The sequence below is a fragment of the Bos javanicus genome, chromosome 16 (assembly GCF_032452875.1).
Source record: "Bos javanicus breed banteng chromosome 16, ARS-OSU_banteng_1.0, whole genome shotgun sequence".
NCBI lineage: Eukaryota > Metazoa > Chordata > Mammalia > Artiodactyla > Bovidae > Bos > Bos javanicus.
The window spans coordinates 51,142,426-51,164,012 of NC_083883.1; the positions used below are offsets into that span (position 1 = coordinate 51,142,426).

General features: G+C 53.8%; 1 protein-coding gene across 7 annotated transcripts in view; it reads left to right on the forward strand.

Moving 5' to 3' along the window:
- Window positions 1-21,587, forward strand: part of MORN1 (MORN repeat containing 1) — a 49,329-nt gene that overhangs the window by 1,033 nt on the left and 26,709 nt on the right. For 6 of the 7 annotated variants that reach the window (XR_009730005.1, XM_061382996.1, XM_061382998.1 and 3 more), the window contains exons 3-10: window positions 663-761; window positions 1,261-1,371; window positions 2,374-2,464; window positions 3,058-3,145; window positions 12,411-12,507; window positions 13,463-13,573; window positions 20,529-20,652; window positions 21,017-21,141. Coding sequence is in view for 6 of the 7 variants with exons in the window: in XM_061382996.1 (XP_061238980.1) it covers window positions 663-761; window positions 1,261-1,371; window positions 2,374-2,464; window positions 3,058-3,145; window positions 12,411-12,507; window positions 13,463-13,573; window positions 20,529-20,652; window positions 21,017-21,141 (846 nt within the window). In the remaining variant the exon portion in view is untranslated. The remainder of the gene's footprint in view (window positions 1-662; window positions 762-1,260; window positions 1,372-2,373; window positions 2,465-3,057; window positions 3,146-12,410; window positions 12,508-13,462; window positions 13,574-20,528; window positions 20,653-21,016; window positions 21,142-21,587) is intronic. The other variant, XM_061382999.1, reaches the window with a different exon arrangement.

The following is a 21,587-nucleotide window of genomic DNA, read 5'->3' on the forward strand; positions in this document are numbered from 1 at the left end:
TGAAAACTGTCTTTATTTTTTCCTTGAAGATGAAGAGCCTGACCATTTTTGTAAAAAAAGAATCTAAATAGCAAGGAGAGCAAGTAGCAAGTGAGAGTCCCCTGGCGTCCACCCCAGAGGCAGACCTGGACTTTCCAAAGTTTACTGTCACAGTTGTATGCCTGTTTGGGGTTCTGTCTGCTCGAAGCCTCTGCAGATTTTTCTGCCAGAGGATTGATCTTTCAGTATTTTCTCATGAACTATTTGTGTATCAGTTGGCTGCCAGTGTATTTTGAACCTTTTGACTTTTATGGGAGTGTTTTTGCCACGTGGGTGTTTCTCCCTTTTGTGCTGAAATCTGTGAGTCTCTTCCTGACCTGGACAAAGTGGTTCCTTCTTTTCAAAATGTATTTTTCAGTGTTGCCTCATGCTTTTCTCTCTCTCGCTCTTTCTCTCTCTCTCTCTCCCCCCCCACCCCCCGCACCTCCCTCTGCACCTGCGCTGACAGAGGCAAGATGGCCGTTACGTGCCCTCTGAGGAGATCTAGGGGCAGGGTCCCTGAGGTTTTGATGGCCCAGACAGAACCAAATACAAAGACCTTGCGACCTGCTCTTCTCCCTGCCGCACACAGGCCCCAGCAGTCACTCCCAGCCACAGCCTGACATCACGATGTCTTTCACCAGGTCAGGGGAAGCTGCTGTTTAAAGATGGGAGTTACTATGAAGGTGACTTTGTGGATGGAGAGATCACGGGAGAGGGCTGTCGGCACTGGGCACTGACAGGTCAGCTTGCCAGCGTTTCTTCCTGAACCCACCCTGCTGTGAGCTGCCCCCTCCTTTCTGGATGCAGAAGGCACTTGTGTCTAAACCTGAGGACCCCTGGCTCCCCAAAGGTGTCTCGTAGTGGCCTCATGCCAGCTTGGGGCGGGATGGCCCCTGTGCTGCCTGCAGGACCTCAGACCCTCACAGGCAAGCGTGAAGTGGATTTTTGGTAGAGAGAAGTCTCACCCCACAGACTCTGGCCTGGAGGGGCCTCTGCTCCAGGCATACAGATGCCCCCGAGAGGGTCCCTAAGAGAGCGGGAGAGGATCGTAGGTGATGGGACCATACCCACTCTGTCTCATCTCCCTCCCTCATCCACCAGCGTGAGCTGTGAGATAAACATATACCCTGCTCTGTAACCACTGCTGCCTGGGAGTCAGGTGAGAACTAGGTAATCATTACCCTGAGGATGTCAGGAAGCGGTTCTAACCCTAGACACGGCTTCCTGCCTCCCATCCAGGGAACACCTACACTGGACAGTTTGTTCTGGGAGAGCCCCAGGGACACGGCATCATGAAGTACCAAGCCGGCGGACATTACGAAGGGGAGCTCTTCCGTGGCCTGAGAGAAGGTCGGGTGTCTGCAGCAAGGTGCAGGGTATGGGCTGTGGGGCAGGCACTGCAGAGACTTGTCCATAACCCTCCTGGGATTCTGACTCAGGGCCTGACGGCCCAGGCACCAGCATGCTCCTCTGTCCACTGAGGTTCAGAGTAAGGGGTTTACAGCAAGCCACCCAGACTTGGTGACTCAGGTCCCCGTTCTGTCCTTGCGCTCAATCCTGGGCTGGGCTGGCCTCGTGGGGGTCGCAGCCCTTGAGCAGGGCTGTGGGGCTCCTGGAGTGAGAGGCTGATGGCCCCCCCGATCCTCCACTCAGTTGCCATCTCCATACCCTGCCAGGCCAAGCCAGTCAAGAGGCTACGTGTTGGGGAGGCCGGACAGCCTGAGTCAGTAGGCCACATGGAGGGGAACAGCACCAGTCAGAAGGCCACCATGGGGAGGATCAGTGCTGGTCAGGAGGCCACGTTGGTGGGGGCCAGTGCGAGTGAGGCCCCCGGGGAGTGAGGGGAGTGGCTATGCCCACAACAGCCCACCCCCTGCAAAAGTCCCCGCCCCTCCAAGGCCTCCCCGTGGAGTCTGGATGCACTCCCCTCCCTGAGTGTCCAGATCTTGGAGACACCACGTCTACACTGGCGATTTCTCTGGTCTCTGGGTCCTTTGAATAGATGATGGAGGCCCAGGATGGCCACATGTCCTCATCCTCAGCATGAACTCACTCCTGTGAGCTGGCCTTGACTACACCGCAGCACCACCCGAGTGGGACATCAGCATTTCAGTCTCTATTCTGGGGGATCGTGGCCCTTGAATGGCACCCCCACCCTCACTTGGGACCTTGAGAACTGAACCCAGAGCTTCTCCCACTGCGTGTGGCTGCCCAGCTGTCCCAGATCAGATCTTGGGGCCGAGGGACCCCATGCAGCTCGGTCCCCAGGGGTGCCAACGCTAGCTTTCCTCCAGACAATCCCCTCCCCTAAGGGAGGCACAAGGTGACCTCTGCTCTGGGCTCCTTCTTCAGGACACGGGTGTCTGGTGGACGCAGACGGACAAGTGTACTGGGGGTCGTTTCACGACAACAAGCGGCACGGCCAAGGGCAGATGGTCTTCCGGTGAGTCCACTGGCCAGCGGGCCATCCCTCCTCGAGCGCCTAGCCCTGAAAGGAGGGTCTGTGTGCCTTGATGGGATTCTATAATTTTTCTCTTAGTTATTGAACTTGGTTCTATGTGTGTTTAGTAGAAAAAATATCAATCTCCACCTCCATTCTCCATCCCATGAATAAAATATCTGGTAGGAAGGTGGAGGTTGGGGGAGCGTAGAGTGGGGCTGAGAGCACGCCCCCCCAGGTTTCTCCTTCAGGCCTGTGGCTGGGCATCTTCCAAATTCTGGGCAGTTTTCATGCAAAATCCTGCCCTGGGGTTTGCAGGGTCCCTTCCTCCTTGCGCTTCCTTCCCCGTCATCTTCCCCAGTCTTCACACCTGGGACCCAGCAAGCAGGGCCGCCTGTCACTGCACCCTGCCAGGCACCCAGGCTGCCTGCCCCTCCACCAGGTCCTGGCAAGGCCGCGGCTCACGCCATCTGTTCTGGGCCTATTTTTGCCTCAGTCCCGGGGACATGCGCTGGGGCCCAGCCGGGGAGCCGGTATGCGTCAGTGCAGCCACCTGGCCTTCCCGGCCTGAGAGCAGCCTCTGCGCTTGCCCCCAGGAATGGCGACAAGTACGAGGGCAACTGGGTCCGGGACCAGCGCCAGGGCCATGGGATGCTGCGGCTCGCGGATGGCTCCACCTATGAGGTACTGGGGGCCAACCAGCCAGTGTCCTCTGCCCTGGGCACCCCCAGGTGCAGCAGGGTGTTGTCCTTCTGACCCCGTGGGGTAGGGACGGCCCCTGTTCCCGTTTCGCTGATGAGAAGGCTGAGGTTCAGGGAACTTAAGGTCCAGCCACTCACACCTCTTCATCCATCTGGTTCCTGATCTACCCTGTGACCAACACTGTCACCTGTGGGCACGGCTGGTGACGCCTTTTTGAGGGAACATGCTTGGGGGTCCCAGTGAGCCAACAACCTGGGGAAGCAAGCAAGGCCCTCCCCCTTCTCACAAACAGGGCTCTGTGCCCCCCGCCCCCGCATCATGGCAGCTGCTGCTCTCAGCTGCCATGATGTGGGGGCGGCTCTTGATGGGGTTTAGGTGCCATGAGGCCAAGAGGGGCGGGCACATGGGAAGACCTTCTTGGTCCCCAGAATCCATCATCCTTGTGCTTCCTGGACACCAGCCCATGTGTCTGGCCGGGAGCCAGGATGTTGGTACCCAGGATGTGTGTCCTGTCTAGTGGTTGGCTGGCAGGGACAGCCCAGCAGCCCACCCGGTGGATGAGGAGCCCCACTGGCTCTGTAGAGATGCCCAGGGTCAGAGAGTGTCATGTGAGCCCAGCCTGAAGGATGGGAGAGGCTGCGTGTGCAGACAGCATGCAAGGGCACTGTGGGCAGAGCAGGGCGAGACTTGGCTACCGGGCAGGAGGAAGTCTTCATGGCCTGAGTGGGGTGGGGGCAACAAGGCAGGAGGTCGGGGCAGTCTCACATGTAGGCCCTGGAGCCACAAGGGGTTGGAGTTTTATTCTAAGCATCATGGAAAGTGCTGGAAGAAGTTGATGGCCTGATTCCTGTGTTTGAAAGGTCCCTCTGTTTTCTCACTCATGAAAAGAGGTGATGGTGACCAGTGTGGCGTGTGGGACTAAACTTGGAGTGGTTTGGAGGTAAAGACATCGGCCTGTTTGACAAGAGCAGAAGTGAGGATGTCCCCACATTGATGGCCCGGACATTGGATGGATGGCAGTGATGCCTGAATCTGAACTAGGAGACAGGAGCCACACCAGCAATTGTGAAAATGTTAACGAGTGAAAGGGAAGAAGATACTGCAAGGGGTGGAAGCAAGAATATGGAAAAGGCAAATGGGAAACTGGCCCAGGAGGTGCCCCCAAAGGTGGTGTTTTGGGACTGGCTTGGCTGCGTCCTTGAGCCCAACCACCAGGCTGAGCACCTGGGAGACGTGAGTGACTCGTGGCTGCAGCTTCAGGAGTGACCAAGCTGCCATCGTGCTTGGCTGTGACAGGACGGCTGTGAATGCATGACAGTGGCCATGAGGCCCCCAGTGTCCTGGACACTCGCAGGGAAATGATGTGAGCTCAGGTCTGCATTCAGCTCCACTGCACCCTCAAGAGGCCCTCCTGTCTCATAGTCTTGGGGCTCAAATAGAATTTGATCATGTGGGTTGCAGGATTAGGCTGTCAGTTGAATTCACATCTTTGCCAATTTTCTCATGTGCAAGTTAGAGCAAAGTTTGGAAAGGAAGTCCCAGGAGACAAGGGAAAGCCCAGCCCCTCTGGAGATGCAGGCAGGCTGCAGCCATAGTCCACTGGGCTGGGGAGCTGCCCAGGGCACCAGGCGGGTGTGCAGGAAACCTGGGACGCAGAGGAGCTCACCGAGCACAAACCCCTGAGCCTGAGGGGTCAGGAGAGGGCACGCTGGAGCCCAGGGGAACCCCCTTCCCCCATCGTCCCTGCAGTGCCTGCCTAGGATGGTACCAGCCGGTGATGGGACACATTTCAGGGTCTGGCTCCCAAAGCACAGAGCTGGGCGAGAAGGGTGGATTTGGGGCTGAGAGGTGGTAAACTGGTAACTGACTGGGGCCCTTCCTGAGATGGAGTGGCCTGGAAGGGATCATGGAGTCCTGCCCTGGCCACAAAGCTCCCCACAGCATGCTCCCTGACGTGCTGGTAAAATAACGCTGTGCTCAGGTACCACCACCTCCCAGGCCCTGGTCCAGTGGCTGGCTGCTCCCGGGATGTTGTGTCCACACAGCTGCCGGCCGGTGCCTGGGCTGCTGCGTTTGACAGTCTGCACTGGAGCCTGTTTGCAGAGGCCACTGTGACCCAGCCACAGCTTTGTCTCGTCTCCCCAGGGGGATGTCTGTCCATTCTCATGGAGCCCTTTGGGGCTCCCCCTGGGCAGCCACAGCCTGAATTCTGTAGAGCTGCTCTGGAAGAAATACAGGGGACCCAGAAGAACCCCCATGGCGTCCATACCTCTTGGGCTGGCAACCAAGGGATCACAGCGCCCTGCACTGTCCTCAGGGCCTCGCTGACTCTCACCACCCGACTCAGAGACGAGGAGGCCTCCCAACCAGGGGGTGGCAGAGACCCCACCTTCTTCCAGAGAGCCCCATAAAACTTCGCCCCCACCTCCACCCCACATGCCCTGCCCCCAGAGGCTGTGCGGGTGCCTCCAGGGCTATCCTGGGTTCCCCCTCTCTGCCTCCCTTGCAGGTCTCAGCTCAGCTGCCCACCCCAGTGGCGTCCACCAGGGGGCAGCCCAGCCCTGCCGGCCGCTGTCCCATCGAGGGCTGCTCCAGTGCAGAGCTGCGCTCTGGGCTGAATGTCAGATGGAAAAGGTAGAGCACCAGGGGACGGCAGCCCCATCCCCACCCCTCCACCCCTGGGCACTTTACAGGTGAACAAGAGTCCTTCTCCAGGATTTGAACTGTCCACCTGTGTTCCCATTGCTTAGCAGTGCCCAGCCTCAGGGCCTCGTGCTCTGATGACCTGCCTTCCACCCGGGCCCTGAGCGCCTGAATGGTCAGGAAGTGCCACCTGCCCTCCCACCCCCCACCATGGTCACAGTCCCCACCAGGGGCAGACACCCAAGCCCTCAGGCCACCTTTGCCAAACGGCTTCCTGACACCGTGGACACAGGCCAGGCCTGCTCACTCAGGGTTGTGGGGTCAGAGCTGGTGGGAGGACAGGGCCGCATGGACGTGGGCTCCGGGTCTCAGTGCCCACCTCTGAACTGTAGGGCTGCCTGCTGGTCTGACCTCTGGGCGTGGGGGTCACCCGGCAGAGGCAGACCCACCACAGGGAGCTGGCGCATCTCCCGTGAGGATGCAGCTGTCCCCAGGCTCTCACTAGGCAAACAGCTAGCTTTCTATTTTGTAATTTTATTGTAAAATGCATTTAACATAAAATTTATCATTTTAATTCAGTGCACAGCTCAGTGGCATTGGGCCCATTAACATTGTTGGGCAGCCACCCCCACCATCATCTCTAGGACTTTCTCCTCTTCCCAAACCGAAGCTCCACCCCCACCCTCCTGCTTTGTGTCTGTGTGACTCTGACTCCTCCAAGGACCTCAGAACAGGGATCACATAGGATTTGTCCCCGGGTTTGTCTCACTCAGCATCGTGTCCTAAGGTCCATCCACGTTGGAGCAGGCGTTAGCACTTCCTCCCTGTTTGAGACTGGGTCCTGCTCCATCCATCGCACAGATGACCCTTCCACACTGTATCTGGCCGCTCGTCCATTGATGGACACGCAGCCTGTCCCCACCTTGGCATCTTCCTGTGAGTGACGCTGCTGTGAGCCTGTCCTGCTCCAGACTCCCCTGAGAACAGTGTGCCTGCGGGGTCACATGGTGATTCTGTTTGTAACTTTTTGAGACTCCACACCATTTTCCATCCCCACCAGCAGCACCAGTGTTCCCATTCCCCCACGTGCTCTCAACACCTGTGTTTTCCGTTTTCTAAACAACCTGGGTGCCGGCAGTCAGCCCTACCAATAAGGTGATCGGGAGGTGAGCCTCGTCCACTGTAGCCATGGCCTCTGCTTGGCTGTCTGGCCTCTGCCAAACCCTCCTGGGGGACTCCCTGCGCTCACCTCTCTGGGGTACATCCTGAGGCCGGCCCCAGGTACAGCCGTTCCCCGCTTGAAGCACATGCTCATTATCTAGGGATGTATGAGATGCCTCGTGTGGTGGGTGGGGGTTCCTCCACCTTTTGACTTCCACCCTCAGAGTCTTTGCCCCAAATTGAGGCCCGGGCCTCCCCAGACTGCACCCTCCCCAGCACCCCGTTGCTCCAGAAAGCCATTCTGGGCTCCCCTCACCATAGACCCCGCAGTGTACTGCTCTTTATCTCTCCTGCAGTGATTTGATTTCCCAGAAGGCAAACGGTTTGTCTTCTGTGGGTGTTTTTGTGTCAGAGCCACAACCCCCCACCACCCCGAGTTCCCTGCCCCTGCCTCTCTTCCAGCAGCCCAGTCCATTCAGTGGGAAAACGTCCAGTGTGGAGAGCAGGAAGGCCCAGGAGAAGGGCAGCCAGAGCCCTGGTGTCACTGCACAAGGACCACCGCTGCCTTGTCCGCAGGGCCTCCTGAAGCCGAGCTTCTCAGGGAAGCTTTAAAAAAATTAGCTCTAGAAAAATCTTATCCCTGAAGATCGATGCAGTAAATCTGTTATAAAGTAAGAACAATGAATCCCAAACCCAAACTGACTCCACTGCCTTGTGGTGGGGCCAGGCACGCAGTCAGGCTGGGTGGCCATAGTTTGCAGAAGCCAGGTCATCTGGTCCAACCTGGGGCCTGAGGGTGTGTCTGGCATGTGCCAGACTGTCTGTGCTGCTCCCCCGCCGAGGGAGATGGGGACACGCATGCCCAGCAGCGGCAAGCTCGTCACTCCTCCTGAGGATGTGGCGTGGGCTGTTGACCCCCAGGAGCACCAGGCAGCCCCTGGGAGAGTGGCGTCCTTGGGGCTGCCTCCGTGGAGTGCAGGGAACGATCGTTGGCCACGGAGGTGAGCGCATGCCCGGCAGGGGGGATGTAGGCTTGCTGTCCGCTGAGGCTCGGCCTTGGGTGCACGTGGATCGTTCCTACCTGTGCAACAGTAGCACATGGTTCCGCCAGCCTCCGTCCATCCCCGGGGCACCTCCGTGCGCGTTGGCTGTGTTTCTCGTGTTGGCTTTCCTGGGGGAGGCCTGCTGGTCGGTGCACCTGCTCACTGCAACAGAGCAGGTGGTGGCCTTGTGCGCGTCCTCACCTGCTTCTCACCTGTGCATCCGCAGGAATGCCAGGGTCCTGAGTGCGCAGCCAGAGGTCAGTCTAGGAATGGAGGCCCTGACCCCCGGAGCACCATGAGAGGTATCGGCCAGTTGTAGCATCGCCAGCGGAGGGGCCTGGGCTGCCAGAGTGGAACCCGCACCACCCTGCATGCCGGGTGAGGAGGGTAGACACAGACGGACCCGCAGAGGCAGCTTGTTTATGCAGCAGCAGAACTTGTCATACTTTGAAACCCGAGTAAACGAGTAAACCGAGTAAACGTTTGGCCAGGATCATGGTGGCCAAAGGTGATGCCTTAGGAAAGCGAGGGGTCTTGTGTCTGCTGAGACTGACAGTGGTGGCAGGGCCACCAGCACTGGCCTGTGTGGTCACTGTGGCCCCAGCACATCACCTCAAAATCTGGAGACCCTGGCCCCTGCAGTCGCAAGCTCAGGCAGGTGACTTGGGCCATGCCCCTGCCTGATCTGGGAGCCAAGGCCTCAGGAAAGCCCCCACCTGCTCCAGGAGTGAGTTTGGTGACAGTGGGGGCCGCCCCCTCCAGACTGCAGATGCCACTGAGGCAGGTGTTGCAGAGCTGGGCCCTGGCCCTGCTGGTGTGTCATCAAGACCCCAGTGTCCTGGGGAGACCTGAAGGTGAAGAAGAGACCAAGGAGGAGCCAGGAGGGTGGCCTTCTGACCAGGGCAGAGATTCAGAGTGTGCCTGGGAGTGCCGACAACGCAAGAGGGGACAACACAGCCACAAAAGTAATTCTAGGAAAACCACCAGCACTTTCCCCGGGAAGGAAAAATAGCGTCAGTTAACGAGAAAATGGAAGGCTTTCTTATCTCTCCTTGCTTGAACTATGGTGTTGGAGAAGACTCTTGACAGTCTTGGACTGCAAGGAGATCAAACCAGTCCATCCTAAAGGAAATCAGTCCTGAATGTTCATTGTACGGACTGATGCTTAAGCTGAAACTCCCAATACTTTGGCCACCTGATGTGAAGAACTGACTTATTTGAAAAGACCTTGATGCTGGGAAAGATTGAAGGCAGGAGGAGAAGGGAACTCAGCTCCTCAAGTAAAAGGCCAGGGAAGAAGTTATGAACACGTACATCCCCATCCTGCAGCTGCGAGGCCCTGGGCCCCCCAGCAACCGTCTGCCACCGGCATGGCTCACTTACCCCTGGCGACCATCTCCTGTGTCCCCTGCCCCTCCTGTGTCCTAACGGGGGCCCCATGCCCTTCTGGCTCTGTGTGTGTTATGGAAGAACTGTGTGTGGCCATCATCCTCACTTCCTCCCTGCCCCTCGCTAGCACGCACAGGTCCTCACCTAGACCGGGGGCAGTGGGGGCTGGCCTCCTCTGTAAGACGGGTTAACCCATGTTTGTTCCTGCTTGGGAGCATGTCGGCTGACTGAGAAAGGGCAGAATTTTCAAAGGCGTGATTTATAACTGATTAGATTCCACACTGTTGCATTAGTTACATCGCTGGGGTCTATCTGTCCCAAGTGAGTTCTTTGTCGAAGCCTAAGCTGGTGGGAAAGGAGAGGGGCCCAGATTCCAGGAGCATGATTAAATGGCTGGTCAAGGGTCGGGAAGGACCCTGGTGGCAATTAGACAGCGAACACTGGACAGAGACCTCCCAGGGAGTTGATCCTGCTGACACCCGGTGGGGGGCTCCTGGTCTGATGGGCAGGTTCACAGCCCATCCGCTTGGCAGTCTGTGTGCCCCCGGCCGCCCTCCAAGGTGCTGCGTGCTGGATTTGATTGCATCTGCTTCTGGCTGAGCCCAAGGTTCTGCCTTCATACTTTTGAAAACCCACATCTCATCTCAGACCCCGCCCCCCTCCCCGACATAGTTGAGTGGCCCTGGGTCCATAACACTGTCAGAGTGTCGGCATGTGCGCATTCCTGCCCTGGTTGTCTCAGGAGGCCTCTAGGGAAGTGTGATCCCTGCCACCAGGAAGCTTGTGTCCTGACCAAACAGACAGGCCATGGCCACGATGCGGAGGGAAAGGAGGGGCCAACGGGCACAGAACTTGGCCTCCCATGGAAGTAAGGTTTGGGATCATGTGATGGAGACCCTCGGAGGGGAGGCCCAGGCGGTCACGTGGGGGAAGGGCCATGCACACCGAGCTCCCTTCCTCCAGCTTTCCGTGACTGGACTCCCAGCCTCCCACCTGCCCCTGGACATCCTCTGCATGTGGCCCAGCTCCAGAGGCCTGGCATCCAGCCCAGCGGGGCAGGGGAAGGGGAGGTGACCCCAGCACCACTGCGTGGGATGAGGATGAGGCCCACAGCCACCCGGGCAGACAGCACTCACCCCGGCGCAAAGTGAGCGCAGCCCCTGCCACGGAAACGTGGAGGCGAAGGGCAGTGCGGCCTCACAGGAGGGCTTTGTCTGTGAAGGCGGCCACCCTTCCCGGGGCCATAGGCCAGACTGCATCCCGTTAGACCATCTGCTGATGCCCAAGCCTGGGGCCTGAGCCAGGGTGTCTTCTGTTCCCCAGCGCGGAGCCGCAGAAGAAGGCGTGGACGTCAAAGCAGAAGGGCTGAGGGGGTGGGGCGAGGACAACTAGTTCACTTTGGCTCGTGAGAGGTCTGCGTCTCACCAGCCGGGGTCCTGCTTCCTAAGTGTGAGCTGGTGACTTGTCAGGTCTGGGGACGGTGTCCTGAGCAAGGGAAGCAGAGCGTCCCAGTGACTTCTTCGCCCACAAGCGTCACCGCCAACCCTAGCCAACAGACTGCTGGGGCTCGAGCAGGGGAAAGGTCTGGTGCCCACATTAACCTGCCCCACATACCTGGGGGGCCACCCTGCAATCCCAGGGCTATCCCCACCCCAACTCAGGGGACAGCAGCCCAGCTCAGGCACACACATGCCAGCACATGGCATGACGCAATGATGCACGCAGATGCACGACACAGAAGCCTGCGTGCATGCACATGTGTTCACAGGAGTCCTTCCTAGGAGCAGGCATCAAGCCCAGCAGATGCTGCTCAGAGGCCATGCCATTTCCAGGGATGGTCAGCGGGCAACTCTGGGGCTCCCCACCTCTAGCCTGGATGACAGCAGGGGCCCCCATGCTAGCTGTGGTCCCCACCTGCTATGATACCTAAGGCATCGCCCCCACTTTAGCCTGGTCAGCTGCCTGCAGATATGAGCTGCATCTTAAGGGACGCGATACAATGACTGTCAGGTCATCGAGCCGGCCCTGAGCTTTCTGGGAATGTGGCCCCCCAGTCACTATCTGGCTGGCTTTGCCATCTGGGTGTGGGGGCTGAAGGGATGAGCTGCTCCTCAGCTCCAGGAGAGCCAGGCCTCTGCCCACCTTCCACCCAGCTGGCTGCCCAGCTCCTGAAGCTGACCTGCTGGGCGCCACAGTTGCCCGACATCCCACCTGGAGGGCAAGCCATGGCCATGCCCTTCCCGTCAACTCACAATGAGATTGCAGTGGCCGTGTGCTTGGAACAGCCTTGGAACCTCCTCCCCCAAGTCAGGGGGCATCTGAGCTCTTTAGGGCTGCAGCCTTCAGGGGCCGTTCCCACCTACTGGTCCCTCCCTAGGGCCAAGAGTGCCTGCTGCAGGGCCCAGCTGCTGGGTGGCCTTGGGGCCTCAGAGGGCAGACCACGAAAGTGGGAGCCCAGTCAGCTTCTGCACCAAACATGCTTGGGCTGATTCTTCTTCTAACAGGAGCAATTCATAGTCAGTAAAACACCATTAAGATCTCAACTTTCCATGAAAACAATCTTCCTGCTATTTTCCATCCTACTTCCACTCTGTCGTGTGTATCGGTTACAAAGCAGGCTTGTTACAGGGGCAGCAGGGCCGCGGTGTGCCTGAGCCGGCATCGCCCAGGTGGGCTGTGCGGGTTCACGCTGAGCTTTTAATTGGCCCTTTCATCATCAAGGAATGAGCCAGAGCGCTCGGCTCCACCACCCCACAGGCCTCCCGTGATCCTCTGCACAATTGCAGCGTCTTTGTACTAAAAGCGTTTTGTGCTGTAAAGTATTTGGAGCCGTATTTTGTTTGCATTTTGCATTCAGGCCATTGTCCCTAAACTCCCAATTCACAGGGGAGTAGTGCACTGTGTGGAGCAAATTGGGTCCCCCTCAGCTTGTTTCCCCAGGGGCCCCTGAAACCTGGAGGGCAAAGTGTCCTCAGGGCCCAGCCCGCCTGAGCCCACGGTTCTCTCTGCAGGGACAGTGGCACAGTGGCGTGTTCAGTGGACAGGGCAGCATGGCCCACTGCTCCGGGGTCATCTACCGAGGGATATGGATCAACGGTCACCCCATGGGTAGGTACCCTGGCTTTGCTGCTGGCCTCACGGGGTCCTCCCAAGGGTCACATCTGGGTCAGGCCATGTCCTCTCCTGGTTGGCGCTGGGCAGCTTCATGGGAGGAATGGACCGGCGGGCTGGGATGAAGAGGGATCTACAATCCCCTTTTGAGAAATCCATGCTCTGTGTGGTCTTACCGGGTTTAAGACATGCAGAGGCCCCTGGACTCTGGAGCCACGTGGTCCTGCAAGCAGGCCTCCCAGTCACAGGGTCTGCCAGTCTTGGACTCTCCCAGCCTCAGGGCTCTGGGTGCCTGGCCCCCTGCCTGGTCTCCGTCCTGCCCCTACCCTGAGCTCTCTGCACTGCACGTGACCTCAGGTGGCCTGTGGCCTTCCAGGTCCTCTGCTGGGGCCTTCCCCCACCCTGAATTGCCCCCCGGGCATGTGTGGGGACCTTCTGTTAGCCTCCAGGACAAGGGCACCACCCTAGGGGTCAGTCTGGCTGGGGACTCGAGTCCCTGATCAGAACCTTGGTACCAGATCCATGGGTGCAGCTGCTGACTCAGAGCTGCAAGTAGGCCCCTGGCCAGGCCAGCTTCCAGGCAGGTGGTCACAGCCTCATCCAGCACATGTCAGATCATGGACTCAGACACAATGAAAGCAGGGCCCGGGTCAGAACGGTGGGCAGGAGGCCGTGTGCACTGGACACCGCTGAGTGGTCACTTGCACTTAGTGGTCACCTCTGCCCTGCCCTCCCCCAGCACCATCAGGTGGGTTCAGAGCTGACCCTCAGGATAGGGTTCATGGCATCCATGAAAACCCCAGCCCTGATGGCCATGCCATCCACACCCCCCTCATCCGGGTGCCCCAGGGATGGGGCTGAGCACCTGCTTAGGGCATGTGGGGTGCCGATGCAGACCCGGAGTCCCCAACCCAGCCCCCATACACACATCTGTGTGCTCTGTTCTCTGCAGCACAAGCCACGAGGATCGCAATTTTGGGTCCAGAGGTGATGGACACAGCTCAAGGGTCTTCCCTCGTGTTGACCGTTCAGCTGCAGCAGGACAACGGGGAAGTGGCCACAAGTAAGTATCTCCAGGAAGACAGCGAGCTCTTCAGAAAGACGAGCAACTGTCAGCTCGGGAGACAAGATGCCACAGTTGTCTCCTAGCATCGGGACTCTGCCCAGGTGCCCCCCGTTTTTGAGTTCTTGCTGCTGGGGCCCTGGCAAAAAGGGTGGCAGGGTGCGAGCCTCCAGCTGGTGGGAGGCAGCCAGCCATATGGGGCCTGCGTGTGCATGTGAGCACGAGGGCTCTTTGTGTGCCTCCATGTGAACACGTGGGCTCTGTGCATGCCTGTGTGTGTATGAGTGCATGTGCTCCATGCATGCCTCCGTGTGTGTGTGTGTGAGCATGTGGGCTGTGTGTGCCTCCGTGTATGTGTGTGAGCATGTGGGCTGTGTGCCTCCACGTGTGTGTATGTGAGCATGTGGACTCTGTGTGCTCTGTATGTGAGCACATGTGCATGTGTGTGTGAGCATATGCACGTGTGTATGCCTGTGTGTGTGCACGTGGGCAGCCCTCCCTGGTGCTCACTCAGAGTCAGCGGACAGGGAGGTTGCAAGAGGGCAGGGCCAGCCGTTCAGCCTGCCAAGAGGAGGGCTTCTCTTGCTCCTCCTGGGGTAACCAAGGTGGACAGACGCCCATCCATCCAGGCTGCATTTAGATGCTCGGTCTGCCCTCCAGCCAAGCAAAGGGACCACCAGGCTTCTCACCCCATGAGCAGAGCAGACCCCAGGGGGGAGAGGGACAGGGCAGGACTACCAGGGATAATCACTACTGGGTCACCTCAGCTCCGCGGCTCTGTGAGGAAGCATGGTGTGTAGCATAAATCAAGTATATTTAGTCACAATTGGTTTATTTTAACAACTTCATCACAGTGTCACATACCGTAAAACTCATCTATATTCGGTGAGCCAACGATTTGTAGTAAACTTGCAGAGTTGGGCAAGCATCACCACACCCATTCTGCTTTGGAGCATTTCCTTCTGCCCAGAGAGACCCTTGGCTCCCACCCCATGCCTACCCTCCACCCTGGGCACCACCAATGTCCGTTCCCAGAAGCTGCTCGTGGATGGGATCCAGCCTGTGGCCGTGCTCTGCCCCTCAGCCCACCCACGCAGCCCTGCTCGCCCCTCCGTGGGCCGCACACTTGTGGGCCTGCGTCCCCAGGGGCCGGTCCCGTCCTGGGTGCTTGGCTGCAGGGGACATCTGTGCGCAGGGCCTGGTGTAAACATGGCTCACTTCTCTCAGGCACACATTCATAAGTGGGCTTGCTGGGTCATGTGGCAGGTTGGCATTTGCATTTCTAAGGAAACACCCAAATGGTTTTCTGAAGTGGCAGTACCATTTTACAATCCCGTCAGCAACATATGAGGTTCTGATTTCTCCCCATCCTCGCCAGGGAGTGGCCATCCTCAGGGTGTCCAGTGGCACCTCCTCACGGTTTTGATCTGTGTTAACCCAAAACTAATGATGTTGAACAGCTCTTCATGTGTGTATTGGCCATTTGTACATCTTCACAGAAAAGTGTTTATTCATGTATCTCACCCAGTTTTTTAAAAAATTAAGTGGTTCGTCTTTTTACTTGTATACAAGTTCTATATGTGTTCTGGATATGAGTCCTTTCTCATGTGTATCTTTGCAGATATTTTCTTTCAGTGTGACCTTTTTGTTGTTGTTGTTGTTGAGTTGCTCAGCCTTGTCCCACTCTTTGTGATCCCATGGACTGCAGCACACCGGGCTCCCCCATCCTCCACTATCTCCCAGAGTTTGCTCAAATTCATGTCCATTGAGTCGGTGATGCCATCCAACCATCTCATCCTCTGCTGCCCTCTTCTTCTTTGGTTAATGTTGTCTTTTAATGTTCAAAGTTTTAAAAGTTCTTTTTTTTTTTTTGCCATACAGCCTGTGGGATCTTACTTAGTTCCCTGACCAGGGATCAAATCTGTACCCCCTACAGTGGAAGCGCAGAGTCCTAACCACTGTACTGCCAGAGAAGTCCTCAAAGTTGGAAATTCTGATGAAGCCCAGTTTGTCAGTTTCTTCTTTTATCGACTACGGTCTTGGTCATGCATCTGAGGATTCTTAACCCAAGTTTACAGAGATTTTCCTCCTCTTTTCTTTTACAACTTTGGCTCAAGTTAATTTTCATGGATCAGATAAAGGTCTGAATTCATCTTTTCTCACGTGGATTCCAGCTGTCCCAGTGCCATGTATTGAAAAGACTGTTCTTTCCCCACAGAATTGCCTGGGCACCTTGGTCAGAGGTGACTTGACTGTAAGTGTAAAGGTTTACACGTGGATGGATGTCAGTTCCACTCCATTGATCAATATGTCTGTCCTTATACCATAGCCTTCCAGTAAGCTTTCAAAGCTTACTGGGCTTCCCCAGAGGCTAAGTGGTTAAAAAAAAATCTGCCTGCCAATGCAGGAGACACAAGATCGATCCCTGGGTCAGGAAGATCCCTTGGAGAAGGGAATGGCTACCCACTCCAGTATTCTTGCCTGGGAAATCCCATGGACAGAAGAGCCTGGTGAGCCACAGTCCATAAGGTCGCAGAGTCAGACACACCTGAGCATCTGAGCGAGCACACAGCACGTGCTTTGAAACTGGAGATTCCTCCAGCCTTTACTTCTGTTTCAGAATTGTTTTGGATATTCTGGGACCTTCGTATTTCTGTATGACTATTCTGGGATCAACTTGTCAATTTTTGCCCCCAAAAAGGGAAAAAAACAAGCCTGCCTTCTTTGGGATTCTGTCAGGGATGGGTTGAAAAAGCTGGGAGAAGCTGACTCTTCTGATTGGCCTTGAAACATCTCTTCATCTATTTATCTTCAGGTTCATCAATGTTAGTATTTTTCAGTGTGCAAGTCTCACTCTTTTGTTAAACTTACTAATAAATGATTAATAATTTGCATAGGAACCTGGATTGTTTGGTCCATGAATCAAGGTAAATTGGAGTGGTAAATCAAGTGGTCAACACCTTAGGAATCCATGAACTAAAATGTATGGGAATTTAATTCAGATGAGCGTTATATCTACTACTGTGAGCAAGAATCCCTTGGAAGAAATGGAGTAGCACTCACAGTCAAAAGTCTGAAATGCAGTACTTGGGTACAGCCCCCAAAACAACAGAATCATCTTGGTTCATTCCCAAGGCAAACCATTCAACATTATAGTAATCCACGTCTATGCTCCAGCCACTAATGCTGAAGAAGCTGAAGTTGAACGGTTCTGTGATGACCTACAAGACCTTCTAGAACTAACACCAAGAAAAAGATGTCCTTTTCATCATAGGGGACTGGAATGCAAAAGTAGGAAGTCAAGAGATACCTGGAGTAACAGGCAAGTTTGGCCTTGGAGGAAAAAATGAATCAGGGCAAAGGCTAACAGAGTTTTGTCAAGAAAACACACTGGTCATAGCAAACACTCTTTTCTACCAACATAAGAGACAGCTCTACACATGGATATCACCAGATGGTAAATACCAAAATCGGATTGATTATGTTCTTTGCAGCTGAAGATGGAGAAGCTCTGTAGTCAGCAAAAAACAAGTTTGAGCAAACCCAGGAGATGGTGAAGGGGAAGCCTAGCGTGCTGCAGTCCATGCGGTTTCAGAGTCAGATACTACTTAGCAACTGAACAACAACAAAATTTATCATTATTCAATTATAGTTTATTGATACATTTGTTATTTCCTTTTATGTTATTACAGATGGAATTGTTATCTTCGCTTCAGAAATTGCAAGACTACAGCTGATTTATGTATGTTTTATAACCTTGCTGGGCTTGTTTGTTCTAACTAACTTTCTGAGGATTTCTTAGGATTTTCTGTACAAAGGATCATGTCATCTACAAATAAATACAATTTGCTTTTCTTCCTTTTCGTTCCCACCAGCAGTGGCTGAGGGCTTCTGTCGCTCCACCTCCTCACCAGCACCAGTTACTCTGCTTTTCTGGTTGTAGTTGTCCTGGTGTCTCACTGTGGTTTTGACTTGCATTTCCCTAACAAGTAATGATGTGTGCAGCATCTTTTTATGCACTTGCTGGCCATCTGTAGATCTTCTCTGGAGAAAAATCTATTCAGATCCTTTGCCCGTTAAAACTCTGGGCAACTTGTCTTTTTATTCTGAGTAATCTAGAATTCTTTATATATTCTGGATATGAGCGCCATATCAGATATCTGATTTGCAGATATTTTTTCCTGTTTTATGGGTTGTCATGCAGTTTCTTGACTGTTTCCTTTGAACACAAAAGTTTAAATTTTGATAAAGTTCAGTTTATTTTTATTTCTCTTGTTGTTTGTACTTTTGGTGTCATATCTAAGAAGACTGCCTAACTGAGTCATGAAGTTTTATTCCTCTGTTTTCTTCTAAGGATTTTATATTTTAAGCTCTTACATTTAGCCTAATGTCTATTTGGAGTTAACCTTTGTATGTGGTGTGAGGCAGGGGTCCAGCTTCATCGTCTTTTGCAAGTGGATGTCCAGTTGTCCCAGCTTCGTTTGTTAAAAGACTATTCTTTCCTCTCTTCCCCCCTTGAATTACCTGGGCATTCAGTTTGCTACATTTTGTTTCAAATATTTGCATGTCTGTTCATAAGGAAATTGGTCTTGATTTTTTTTTTCGTTGTGTTGTCTTTGTCCGGTTTTGGTATCAGGATATGGCCAACTTCATAAAGTAAGTTGGGGAAATTCCCTCCTCTTTAATTTCCTGGAAGAGTTTGTGTCGAATTAGTATTGTTTCTTAAATGTTTGTAGAATTCACTACGAAGCCCACCTGGGCCTGGAGATTTCTCTGTGGGAAGATTTTTAACTACTAATCCCATTTCCCTTGCATATAAGCCTATTTAGGTTATCTGTTTGTTCTTGAGTGAGCTTTGGTGTTTTGTGTCTTCCAAGTTGTCCGATTTCTTGAATGTTCATGACATTCCCTTGCTCCCTGCTTAGTGAACTGATATCACCTCTCTTGTTCCTAATATGGATTACGGATGTCTTCTTTTTTTTTTCCTGAATAGTATAGTGAGACATTATCTGTTTCATTGATAAACAGCCTACTTTTGGTTTCATTCGTTTCTCTATTGTCTGCTTTTTATTTCATTAATTCCTCTTTCTATCTTATTACTTCCTTGCTTCTGCTTAGTTTGGGTTGAATTTTATTTTCTTTTTTCACTTGTTAAGGTGGAATTGTTTCCAAGGTTCTTTCATACTTTTCTTTTCTAATATAGAAGTTTGTTGCTATAAATTTACCCCTTAGTACTACTTTAACTGAATCCTGCAAATTTTGATGTGGTATGCTTTCATTTTCATTCAATTTGAAATACGTTCTGATTTCCCTTTTGATTCCTTTTAGACCCAAGAGTTATTTAGAAGTGTGTTGTTTCACTTCCAAATATTTGAAGATTTTCCAGAGATCTTTCTGTTACTGATTCTAACTTAATTCTATGTGGTTAGAGTCATACCTTGTATCTTAAATTCACTTAAATTTTTGAGACTTGTATTACGGCTCAAAATATGGTCTGTTTTGGGAAATGTTTGGAGTGCACTTTGAGAAGAGTGTGGATTCTCTTCTTGAGTGGAATTGGATAGGATATTCTATAAATGTCAATCAAGTAAATTGTGTTGATATTTTTGTTGAGTTTGCTATATCCTTACTGATTTTATGTTTATTTGTTCCATCAGTTATTGACAGTGGTATATTGAAATCTCTGATTATGCTTGTGTTTCTATTTATTTCTGCTTTCGTTTCTATCAATTTTAGCTTCATGTATTTTGAAACTCTGTTATTAGGGGCATAAACATTTAGTATTTTTATGTCAATTAATTGACCATATCATTGTGAAATTATCTCCTTTATGCATGCTGATAATCTATGCTCTGACACCTACTTTTGTTGATATTAATGCAGTCACTCAGTGTTCTTTTAACTGGTATCAGCATCGTCATCCATGCTTTTACCTTTAACCTATTCACGTCCTTATAGTTTAAATATATTATTTTGTAGGCAGCATATACCTAGGTCCTGCTTTTTTATCCATCTCTCTTTTAACTAAATGGTTTACACCATTCACATTTAATATAATTTTTAATACAGTAGGTTCAAACTTACCATTTTACAATTTCTTCCTTATTTTCCCTGGCTGGTTTTTTTCCCTTATATTCTATTCCTTTCTTTTTTGGATTAATTGAGTTTTTTTTTTTTTAATTCTATTTTATCTCCTCTTCTGGATTATTGATTATAACTCTTTTCTGTGTCATTTTAGGGGATACTTTAAGGTTTACTTAAAGATGTAAATATACATCTTTAAATTATCAGTCTAACTCCAAGTGCTATCATACTCCATCATCGACAGTATAAGAGCTTTACAGTTTATACTTCCTGTCTACAATACAATCTTTATGCTCTTGTTTCAGTACGTTTTACATTCATGTGTCTAATCAGCTTTATAACCTGTAGGTCATTTTTGTTTCAACAGTTGTTTATCTTTGGGGAGTAGCTGACAGACAGAAAAGGAAGTGCCATCTGCCTCCAGATGCCATTTCTGGCCCCCACTGCTTCCTGTAGACACAGGTTTCCATTGCTGCCATTTCCCTTCTGCCCAAAGGACTTAACTTTTAACGTTTCTTGTCATGTACATCTGCTAGTGATAGGTTCTCTTGGCTCTCCTGCATCATGGTTTTGTTCCCACATCAAGGATCCCGGCTCATCTTCCACTGCGCGTGGGGTTGCCTGTCTGCACTGGTTTCCCCGAGAAGCCTGCCTTCACGTCTCTAGCAAACGTCCTTTTCCTCTGGGCCGTGGGCAGCTTGGCTGAGGGTGGAGTGGAGCTGAGGGTCCAGGAATGCAAGGGTAGGGCAAGGTGAGCGTGGTTGCGGCCCCATCCGATGCCCTGCTCCTCACAAAGGCCCAGGGAGACAGGGGTCCGGGTCCTGCCGCTCCGCCCTAATGGCCCTCAGCAACTTCTCTCTCCTTCTGGAAGGTGAGGATGGCCGGGAGTTGGAGATCTCTGCGGGCATCCGGTACGTGCAGCTCCCAGCCTACTCGGAGGTCAGCTTTTTCAGAGTAGACGACGGCTTGGGGCAGACGCCCATCCAGACCCCCTTGTGAGTAAAGGTGGCCCTGGGCAGCACCTGGGCAGGCATGGCAGGAGCGGTCCCTCCTTTACTCTGCGGGGGGTTGGCTGGGACTGTCCCTGCCCACGCCTCACACCAAGACATATGGGGTCACCACACGCTGATCTGGCGAAGGCGAAGCCGAGGCCCCTTCTGACGGTGGTGGTGGAGCAAGGAAGGGGTCCTGGGCCAAGGGCAGCGAGGCAGGGAGGCCGAGTGAGACACCGCCCCTTCCCTGCTTCCTCCCTGCCCCCTGGCCTCTGAGGAGCCACGCGGCCCTTTCTTCTCCGCGGCCCTTTCTTCTCCCTGGACTCCGTGTCTTTGCAGCTGCGTGACACTGTCCTTGCCTCCACAGTGGATTCCAGTGCTTCTCCTACCCTCTGTCCAGCCCCGCGTCCGAGGGCCCAGAGCCCAGGGCTGCCCTGGAAAGTGCCAGCACCGACTCACTGCTCCCTGACGGGGACCCTGGTGGCCCGCCTGGTGAGTGGGGCTAACTGGGGGGTCTGCAGTGGGCAACATGAGCTCAGGGAGGCATGGCTGATAGCAGTGTCCCCCAAACCTGAGCAGAAGGAAGTGAAGTTGACCCCTGAGAACAGTGGACATGGGAGACCTGGGATGTCCCAGGAGGACACACTCAGGCCCAGGCCAGATGGTTCCAAGGACAGTCACTGTGGCCGGGGGTTTGAAGGCGGGCTGGGGGTGGCCGACCTGTGTCCAGGCTGCTGGACATGCTCACGGTGCAGATCCAGAGCCCCGGGCGGGCAGGGGTGGGAGGTGAGTGGTCCGGGCTGCGGCACCACTGTCCTGCGCACTCCACAAGCGTGTCCCTTGTGGCCGTGAACGCAGAGTGAGGCCGTCTGTTTTTCATCTCTGTAGTTAGAGCTGAGGATTGAATCCTCTCACAAACCTGGGGCTCTTAGTCGGCA